This window comes from Linepithema humile, chromosome 4 (assembly GCF_040581485.1).
Source record: "Linepithema humile isolate Giens D197 chromosome 4, Lhum_UNIL_v1.0, whole genome shotgun sequence".
Taxonomy (NCBI): domain Eukaryota; kingdom Metazoa; phylum Arthropoda; class Insecta; order Hymenoptera; family Formicidae; genus Linepithema; species Linepithema humile.
In genome coordinates, this window is record NC_090131.1 from 12,821,265 (window position 1) to 12,832,940 (window position 11,676).

At 33.7% G+C, this 11,676-nt stretch overlaps 1 protein-coding gene across 1 annotated transcript; it reads left to right on the forward strand.

Annotated features, from left to right (window-relative positions):
- The first annotated feature begins 958 nt into the window (after positions 1-958).
- LOC136999534 (uncharacterized) lies at positions 959-5,640 on the forward strand. Its single transcript, XM_067353875.1, has one exon. It carries the CDS (start codon positions 959-961, stop codon positions 4,265-4,267), a length of 3,309 nt encoding a protein of 1,102 aa, XP_067209976.1. The 3' UTR covers positions 4,268-5,640.
- The last annotated feature ends 6,036 nt before the right edge of the window (positions 5,641-11,676 follow it).

The window sequence follows — 11,676 nt, forward strand, 5'->3', positions numbered from 1 at the left end:
AGTTTTGTTATGTTTATATTACTGAAAATATTTTTTATATAGCTATTAAAAAATAGGATGTGTAATATACATGAAAGCAATCTTTTCTTTTATATTTTTTAGAACAGAAAAATTTACACATACACATAGATTGACTTGCGTTGTGTAAATAATTTTTTTCAGTACTTTGTAGTATTTTGTAGTGTTAATTAAAATATGTATAGCCAGAGGCGGTTTTCTCGTGGACTGGCATTAGAGAATTCTTATTCTTGTCTTCAAGTCAGAGGCGGTTTTCTCGTGGACTGGCAATATGGAATAAGACAAGCCAGAGGCGGTTTTCTCGTGGACTGGCAATATGGAATAAGACAAGCCAGAGGCGGTTTTCTCGTGGACTGGCAATATGGAATAAGACAAGCCAGAGGCGGTTTTCTCGTGGACTGGCAATAGAAAATAAGACAAGCCAGAGGCGGTTTTCTCGTGGACTGGCAATATGGAATAAGACAAGCCAGAGGCGGTTTTCTCGTGGACTGGCAATAGAAAATAAGACAAGCCAGAGGCGGTTTTCTCGTGGACTGGCAATATGGAATAAGACAAGCCAGAGGCGGTTTTCTCGTGGACTGGCAATAGAAAATAAGACAAGCCAGAGGCGGTTTTCTCGTGGACTGGCTGTATTATAAATATAATTTATTACATAATATATTATATAATGTATAAAAATGGAAAAGTGATTGTTTGCATGCTTATAATTAGAAAAAATATATTAAGTTACAGATGCCTATCTGACTATATATATAGGTACTATGTGTTATTATATTAAAAAAAAGAAAAGACTGCTTTCATTATTTTAACAATAATATTACAAGATATATCTTTTTAAAGTATATTTGCGTGTAGTATTAGATTGATTTATTAAAAATTTATGTTTTATATATATATATATTTATGATTAATTTTATTTTGCAGGCGTGAAATGCTGAAAATGCAGAAAAACGCACAAAAAGAAGAAGGCACGCTTACTACTGGTATTGACGAATCATCACGTGAGGAATTACACGTGACAGATTCAAAAGTCAGTACCGAAGTAGTGCAGTGCCTGGAAAAAGAAAAAGGTACGTATAATCAAAATGTCGATTTATGCGAAGATGACAGTTTTGTTATCGACGACAAGGGTGTTTCTGATGCATATGCTATCAAAGAAAGCATGCCCGAAGGTCGTCGCATTGTCGACATTTCTTTTATGTGGAATGAAATCCACAGAGTATTTGATAATCATGCGCGAGGAATTGAGTGCCAATTTAAAGATTGGAAACTCATAAATTCTCGTCGCCGTGGATTACTGACGCAATTGTTCTTCAAGTGCCAAATGTGCAACTATGAAGCCAACATATGGTCAGAACCCACAGAACCTGAAAAGTTGGATATAAATAAAGCTGCTGTAGCTTCAACTATAACAGTTGGGAATGGTTATGCCCAACTGGAAGAGTTCTGTGCGGGTATAAATATTTCTTGCATGTCTGAAAAGACTTATATAAAATATCGAGAAAATCTAGTCGATGATTTTCAAAAAACAGCCATGGAAAGTATGAAAATGGCAGGCGAGCTTGAAAAACAACTCGCTCTGGAAAGGAATGAAACAATAAATGGCATTCCGTACATAACAGTTGTAGCGGATGGTAGTTGGTTAAAGAGATCGTACGGCAACGCCTACGATTCACTTTCCGGTGTTGGTGCTATAATTGGTTATCGCACAAGGAAAGTCCTCTTTATTGGTATCCGCAATAAATTTTGTACGGTGTGTGACATGGCGGAGCGAAATGGTCTGAAGCCAAATAATCATAAATGCTACAAAAATTTTGACCGTAATGCTAGCTCTACACGTATGGAAAGCGACGCCATTGTAGAGGGTTTTCAAAGTAGCTTTGAAATGCATGGATTGATATACCAAACAGTTATTGCTGATGGCGACAGCAGTGTATATCACTCCATAAAAAATAATGCACCGTATCGCGAACAAATGGTGACTGTAAAAAAAATAGAATGCACCAATCATTTGCTTCGCAATTTATGCAAAAAGCTGAAAGCTGTTGCAGAGACAGTTCAGCCAAAACAGCAAAGAAAACGTGGCTTTGTTGAGCTACGAAATGTTGTAAAAAACAACATTTTAAAAATACGGAAAGAAGTATTACAGGCAGCTACTCTGCGAAGGGCAGAAAAAGTACCTCACCATAGCAAAGCTACGGAATTACAAAAAGATATTTTGAACATTCCTAGCCATATTTTTGGTGAGCATAAAAGATGTAAAGAACGCGGCCGTATATGCGACGAAAACCGTGAGAAAATACAAAATTATGTACCGCATTTGAAATTCCACGGTTTATATCAGAAAATTGAGAGTGCTGTTATGTACTTGAGCGCTTATTCAGATAGTTTGTTGTTAAATTTAACAAACAATCCTGCAGAATCGTTTAATTCTATAATCTGCAAAGAAATAGGTGGAAAGCGCATAAATTTTGGCCTACGAGGTTCTTACAATGCTAGAATTGCGGGTGCTGTTGTACAGCATAATACTCGAGAAGTACTAACGCAAGTGTATGAAAGCATGAAAAAGGATGTTCCTCTAGTTGTTGAAAATTTAGAAAAACGACGACAAATTAAAGTTTCGAAAACTAGAGAGTCTAGAGAAATGCATGACAAGCCCAAAAAATTTAAACGAGAGGCTGGGACAGATTGTTATTATGGCCCACAATCTCAAAAGCCAGATCTTCCGTCTGACCTATACCAACAACTTGAAGAAAATTATATAGAAAAGTTGGTAGAAAACGCGGAAAGGAGGCAAGAAATTGAACTAGAGACAAGAGAGCAAAGTGAATGTCAACTATGGCATTCATTGAGGCGTGATATGCTAACAGCATCCAATTTTGGAACCGTGTGTCGCATGAGACCAACAACGTCTTGTGCATCAACTATAAAAAGCATTTTGTATCCTCCACACATTGACACTGCAGCCATGAAATATGGTCGCGATAGGGAGGAAATCGCCAGAATAGAGTTGGCTGCAAAATTGAATAAAAAAATTGAACCATGCGGATTATTCATTGATTATGAAAATCCATGCTTGGGCGCTACTCCCGATGGACTTATTGATGAAGATGGTCTGGTGGAGATTAAATGTCCTCAATCAGCTGAGAATTTAACAGCTGATGAGGCTGTACAAAAATTGCCTCTATTAAAAGCTATATTTGAAAAAAAAGATAATGATAAAATGAATCGGAATCACCGATTCTTTTATCAAGTTCAAGGGCAATTAAACATAACACAGCGAAACTATTGCATATTTGCAATATGGACCCCCAAAAGCTTAAAAATTGTCGTTGTTAATAGAGACAATGACTTTTGGGAAACTAAAATGCTGCCTTTCCTGACACGTTTCTATTATGACTGTATGCTTCCAGAAATCTTGGATAGCCGTCATAACAGGCATATGCCTATTAGAAACCCACAATATATTATAGATGCTCAAGAGAAAGCATTTAAAACAAAAGTCTGCTACGAACTAAGTGTACAACAAAATAAAGTGCAAGACAGAAAAATTGTACAAGATAAAAAACTGAACGTTTTGTCAACAGACGCGACAAACGTTACTGCTGTTCTGAATGCAGAACAAGATAGCGATTGCATCATAGTCAGTTGTTCAAAACAGAAAAGAAATTTGACTAAAGATGAAATAGCAAAACGTAAAAAAGTTTTAGATGATACAATTGTTCCTCTTTCTTTGGTGAGAGAGAATGTTCTGCCTGTACAGAATCAATTAAACGATGAATCGTTAGATACATTCTTACGCATCGTTACAGAAACTTCTTCTTTCGAAACGCAAAGCGTTCAGTACTTGCAATTCCCAGATATAATAACAGCCAGTGATAGCGATAAAAGCTTACAAATTATTGGAGGGAATTGCACTAATCATTGGCGATGTATTTTCTTTGACGGGTCCAAACTGCATGTGTATGACAGCTTACCCGGTTGCACATACGAAAAATTGGCAAAGATGGAGAAAGATTATATTCGCAAACGTTATCCAAGAATAAACGTAAGCGATATAATATTCGAAAAAGTCCAATCACAACCGGACGGCACAAGTTGCGGAATTTATGCAGCTGCTTTCGCTACAGCTGTAGCCTTAGGAAGAAATCCTACTGAGGAAAAATATTCTAATGACGTTCAGCGCATGAGACGTCATTTTATTACTATAATAGAAAGTAATAAATTGTTTCTATTTCCGCAACAATAAACGGTTTTTTGCGCCTACAGCCATTTAAAAAAATTTATTTTAAAATAAATGACTTTGATTTCGCTAATACTTTATGTATGCTTTCATCGTTATCACTCGCACTTTTTCTTTTCACAAAAGAAGTGCATAATTATTCACACGCTACGTGTGCAAAATCGGAGAGACAAAAAGCATTTATTGGTTGTGTCTCACGAGAATGGGCGGTGGACGGGGCCCATTCTATATTATTAACATTTATGACAAATATTAATAAAGCCAGAGGCGATGTAACGTGAACTGACTTTTTTTTATAAATACGTATTTCGTAATTCATTTGCTACACTGATCTATAAGTGATGTGGAGTAATTTGTAAACAAATATTCGCACATATTTTTCTTGGACTCAAATTCCATCACAAGGCTCCAATGTACGAAACGAAATAGACATATACAATGTGTAATAAATATAAAGTAAAAATGAAAATATAACATTTGACACATATAATAATATAGACTATATATTATATATAATTAATGTCGCTTTCCTTATTTTTATCCTTATATAATTAATTCAAAGTTAATTATTATTTATTGAGTATACAGATATTGAACATAATTATCTTTATTTTGTATTTTATAGAATAATGATAAAAGTGTTTTACATATCTTATATTTTATATATATACTGAATACATTTTTTGAATATTGTAATATGCATTTATCGTTTCAGTCATTATGCTATGAAATCCAAAATAAAGATAATTACATATTTGTGCAATATGTGTGTATACGTTTAAATTAATTAATTATTTAATTAATTTATATACTTATTTATTTTGTACTTATTACATAAGGAAAAAAGGAAAGAATAACTTTCTTTTTTTAGTGATATGTACAGTATTATGTGTGTGTACTGTACATATAACTAAAAAAAGAAAGTTATTTCCTTTTTTTCCTTATGTAATAAGTACAAAATAAATAAGTATATAAATTAATTAAATAATTAATTAATTTAAACGTATACACACATATTGCACAAATATGTAGTTATCTTTATTTTGGATTTCATAGCATAATGACTGAAACGATAAATGCATATTACAATATTCAAAAAATGTATTCAGTATATATATAAAATATAAGATATGTAAAACACTTTTATCATTATTCTATAAAATACAAAATAAAGATAATTATGTTCAATATCTGTATACTCAATAAATAATAATTAACTTTGTATTAATTATATAAGGATAAAAATAAGAAAAGTATAAGACATTTTTCTTCAGTGATATATATAGTATTATATGTATATTTTTCATTTATTATTTTGTCATATTTAGTTTGTATTTATTTGACACCTTGTATACGCCTATGTTTTCTCGGACATTATATTGCAGCCTTGCGACGAAATTTCAGTCGAGGAAACAAGCGCAAGCATCGTTTGTTTACAAACTTCCGATGACACACGTACACAGACCACACGTCAGTGTAGTGAGTTACCACTACAAACAAATGCGTACACACGGACCTACGCGGCGTAGGCTACGCCGATAATGTCGCTTCATTTTTAGTACCATCGAAATGATGGCGCTTTCGCGTCGGAGTTCGGCTGCCACTCCAGCATCCCCTTAATACCGTAACGAAAAAATGTAGACGGGTATTCTAAACATTCATCTTTCTTAAAATAAACAAATTTCTTTCCACGTTGACTATCTATCACGTTGGCTATCTTTAATAAAATTTAAATAATATGATATTTATTTCTGCATAGTAAAAGAAATCGTAGTATCGAAAAAAAGCAGATTGCTATAATTGTATTTATTTAATAATCTTTTTAAATTTTTAAATTCTTTCTCTCTCTCTCTCTCTCTCTCTCTTAATTGTTTTGCGGTTTTTAATAAATGTCCAACGAAAAGAGATTTGGTCGCCTTGAAAAGGGCGGATTTGTCTTATTTTTATAACAAATGTTCGAAATGGCCTCCGTCCATCTCAATGCAAGCTCTCAAGCGCCGTATTATATTATGTTGCACATTCTCCAACATATCTTCATCAATACTCCAAATTGCTTCGTGCAATTTTGCGTCCAATTCTTCCATATTTTCGGGAAGTTTCCTATACACAATCTCCTTACAATAACCCCATAGGAAAAAATCCAGAGGGTTGAGGTCCGGAGATCTTGCGGGCCAATTTATTGGACCATACCGGCCCATCCAACGCCCAGGAAATTGTCTATTTAAGAAATTGGTCACAATTCTTGCGTTGTGTGGCCCGGCACCATCTTGTTGGAAAACAATATTGTTCCTCTCGAGTAAAGGAACTTCTTCCAAAAAATCGGGCATTGTGTTTTCCAGGAAGTGAAAATAATTTGCGCCATTTAAATTGTCCGGAAGGTAAACGGGACCGAATATTTGTGTTCCCATTATTCCAGCCCAAACATTTCTCTTCCAACGAGTTTGGAAGCTCCTGAGACGGGTGCATCGTGGATTTTTATCGTTCCAACAATGATTATTGTGCGAATTCAAGATTCCTTCTCGTGTGAATAACGATTCATCGCTAAATATCACACGAGAAAGAAATCTTGGATCTCGATCCACCTTCCTCAGGAAATCTTCGCAAAAATTTCATCTTCGAGGATAATCTTCTGGTCGCAAATGTTGCACACGAGTGTAGTGAAATGCGTGCAACTTTTCTTCCTTAAGTATTCTTTGCACTGTGGAATACGATAAATCATGATCGCGAGCAATAACTCTGATACTAGTATCAGGTTCTTGCTCGATAGCATGAATTACCGTTTCCACATTTTGCATTGTTCTTGCCGTCCGATTCCTTCCAACATCATGCTTGTTTGACAATACGCTGCCAGTTTCATACAATCTGAATTGTAATAAATACTAACGTTAATGATAAATAATTACATTATCATTCTTATTTGTTAAAATGCTGTCAGTTTTATACAACCTCTGAGCTGCGGCGAGTATCACATTCGGCGGAGGATGTCGTGCTCGGTTTGGATTTAATTCGGCGTATCTTCTAGCAGCCACATGATACTGCCCTTGACACTCACCGAGTGCCATCAGCATATCATAATATTCTTGCGTTGAATATGCCATTTTTTTCTTGTGTCTTAATCGATGGAGGATGATTGACACAGATATCGATTTTGTCACATTATTTATATGATCGTTGCTTTGCAACCGCAACATAATGCAACAAACTTCAGCGAGCAATTTAAATAATTGAATAAAACATAAAAATTTAAATATTTACAATATACAATTTACAATATTTACAATATACAATATACAATTATGGTTCTTTACTCGCCGGTTGCATGCAACCTGAATGTTAAATAATAATGTTACTATTCTTATTTGTTCAGACGCTGCCAGTTTCATTCAACCTCTGAACTGCGGCGAGTAAAAAATCATAAAAAATAAGAATAGTAACATTATTATTTATCATTCGGGCTGCATGCAACCAGCGAGTAAAAAACTATAATTATATGAAAATATTTACATTTTTATGTTTTATTCAATTATCCAAATTGCTCGCTGAAGTTTTTTGCATTATGTTGCGGTTGCAAAGAAATGATCATACAAATAATATGACAAAATCGATATCTGTGTTAATCATCCTCCATCAATTAAGACAATAAAAAAATGGCATATTCAACTGAAGAATATTACGATATGCTGATGGCACTCGGTGAGTGTCAAAGGCAATATCATGTGGCTGCAAAAAAATACGCCGAGTTATATTCAAACCGACATCCTCCGCCGATTGTGATACTCGCTGCAGCTCATAGGTTGTATAAAACTGACTGCATCTTAATAAATAAGAATGATAACGTAATTATTTATCATTAACATTATTTATTACAATTCAGATTGTATGAAACTGGCAGCGTATTGTCAAATAAACATGATGTTGGCAGGAACTGGACCACAAGAAATTTGCAAAATGTTATCGAGCAAGAATTTGATACTAGTATTAGAGTTATTGCTCGCTATCATGATTTCTCGTATTCCACGTTGCAAAGAATACTTAAGGAAGAAAAGTTGCACGCATTTCACTACACTCGTGTGCAAAAATTATGATTGGAAAATTAAACTTAAAAACGAAATTTTTGCGAAGATTTCCTGAGAAAGATGGATCGAAATCCAAGATTTCTTTCTCGTGTCATATTTAGCGATGAATCGTTATTCACACGAGAAAGAATCTTGAATTCGCACAACAATCATTGTTGGAGCGATAAAAATTCACGATGCACCCATCCCAGGAGCTTCAAAAACTAGTTGGAAGAGGAATGTTTGGGCTGGAATAATGGGAACACAAATATTCGGTTCCGTTTACCTTCCGAACAATTTAAATGGCGCAAATTATCTTCACTTCCTGGAAAACACAATGCCCGATTTTTTGGAAGAAGTTCCTTTACTCGAGAGGAACAATATTGTTTTCCAACAAGATGGTGCCGGGCCACACAACGCAAGAATTGTGACCAATTTCTTAAATAGACAGTTTCCTGGGCGTTGGATGGGCCGGTATGGTCCAATAAATTGGCCCGCAAGATCTCCGGACCTCAACCCTTTGGATTTTTTCCTATGGGATTATTGTAAGGAGATTGTGTATAGGAAACTTCCCGAAAATATGGAAGAATTGGACGCAAAATTGCACGAAGCAATTTGGAGTATTGATGAAGATATGTTGGAGAATATGCAACATAATATAATACGACGCTTGAGAGCTTGCATTGAGATGGACGGAGGCCATTTCGAACATTTATTATAAAAATAAGACAAATCCGCCCTTTTCAGGGCGACCAAATCTCTTTCGTTGGACATTTATTAAAAACCGCAAAACAATTAAGAGAGAGAGAGAGAGAGAGAAAGAATTTAAAAATTTTAAAAGATTATTAAATAAATACAATTATAGCAATCTGCTTTTTTTCGATACTACGATTTCTTTTACTATGCAGAAATAAATATCATATTATTTAAATTTTATTAAAGATAGCCAACGTGATAGATAGTCAACGTGGAAAGAAATTTGTTTATTCTAAGAAAGATAAATGTTTAGAATACCCGTCTACATTTTTTCGTTACAGTATTAAATTGCCTAAAAATGAAAATAAGACACTCTCATATCTCGCGCCAAGCGCGTTCGCAAAGCAACGTACGCCATAGCAAGATCGATAATGTTATGATCACGTTATGATCAATCAACGCTGAGAATCCGCATCCGCTCTTTTCATGCAATTACTCTACCGATACTTACATCAGTGCTATCTCGTGAGTGTGCAGTAGAACTACGTATGCGACGGTTAAAAAGTAAACAAACAATAACCTTTATAAATAATAATAGTAAATCGGTCGTATTTTACCGGTCGTAAATCGGTGGGATTTTGTGCCTTAAAGCCATCGTACAAACTTTTCCGTAACGCGTTAAGTTGCGTTAAGTATTTCAACGCACAGAAAAAATCGTAACGTAGCGTGTATACACGCTTATGCTACATTATGACTTTCTCTGTGCGATAAAGTACTTAACTCAACGTAACACGTTACGGAAAAGCGGTGGCCCTTAATCTGTGCGGGAATTGATATTTACGAGTGTAACTCGTAACGAGTGTTTAATCACAGTACTTTACTTGTATAATACAGTGATGTTTTGAAATAAATTGTAAAGTGTCAAGTAAAATTAAGAAGCTGTTATTTTCAAGACGGACAATCGTCACAAAAAATACAAACTCGTCAATTCTCTCCAAGGTAAGAATATTTAATCAAACTGCAATTATTACTTCGTCTTCGCTTTATATTTTTAGTTAATTTGTCACTTATGTAAAACTCGCGTCATCAAATATTTCACTTTGAAGCATTACGTTATAGCCCCCCTAAACGATCAATAATAATTGTACAATATTGTATAGGAAATACACGAATAATCTAAACTTCAATGTAAAATCAAAATTATCAATAATATTATGCAATATAAAATATTATATAATAACATTGACCGTGTAGGGGGGCGCTTGTCTTATGACGCGTCCCTGCCTGCCCGTTGTATCGGACTCGTAAGTAGCGAACTATTTTTCGTTATAACTCGAAAACTAAGCTTCGGACAAAATTTTGCAAAAGGAAAAATCGTCTTAGAATTCGTTCAAAAATATGACATTTCAAGGACATCAGGTTATTTCGAATCACCCTGTATATATATATATATATATATATATATATATATATATATGTTTGTAAAAGGGCAGATTTCAGGACATTTTCAAACCTTATGTTTTTTTCTTCGTATTTTGTAGTACTTTCTTTAATAATACATATCCAACTTGAATTTTTTTGATATTGCTGATAGTATCGAAAATATACTTATTAATATATTTTATCGCACTTTTCAGGACTTTTGGATTGAATGGTATTTTTCAAGACTTTTGATATGTATATAGGCAGTTTTCGGGACTATATGAAAGGTCTTGAAAAACACCATTAATCCAAAAGGGTTATTGATATATATATAAGCAGTTTTCAGGACACAATGTATTCCATTAGTCCTGAGAACTGCCTATATTAATAGTCTTGAAAAACACCATAAGTTCAAAAATCCTAAAAATTGCCAGGAAATACACCCAGAAATGTATTAATTATTGTCATAGAGTAACAGCTATTATATGATGATAATTTGCATAAAAAATGAAAAACTGTGTTGATCAATTAAAACAAAGGTTTGTATATCAAGCTTGGTTGCATTTAGTACATAAAGTATACTCATACTGCTTCAATTATTTAACAGACGTAGAGCTAATCGTAAATCGAGACTGAAGATTGACTGAAGACTGAAGATTGAAATCGAGATTGAAGATTTTCAATCTCATACAGGCATTAAGATAAGAAAAGACTCAGTGTTCGGACATGTCCTAATGTTCGGACAGTCAGTGAAATATTAATAATTTCTACAATATAAACAATAAAAATAAATCTGTCCGAACACTGGGTCTTTTACCTTAATAAAAATATGCACAAAGAACTATATAAATTATTATAATCAGCTCTGCAAAAGGTAATAAAAGTTATAATTCTATTGCAGAAATTGAAAAAAATTTATTTATTTAATACTTAGTTACAAATAGATTATTTGCTTAAGAAACATATATTGCAAAATATCTGATAAATTTTAAAGAATTTTATTTGTATACAAATTTATTAACTAAAGAAGAAAATGAGAATATTAATGTTGACAGTGATAATAATGATGAAAATACTGAAAATTCTAACGCTGAATTTAATGTCAAAAATGAGGAAAAAAACAGATAACACTTACTTTCAAAGTGACATATCACAGGAAAATATAACACATACATGCTATCTTTTAACATCATCAACATCCAAACTATTTGGCATACATTATAAAATTAAGAAATTTTTCAA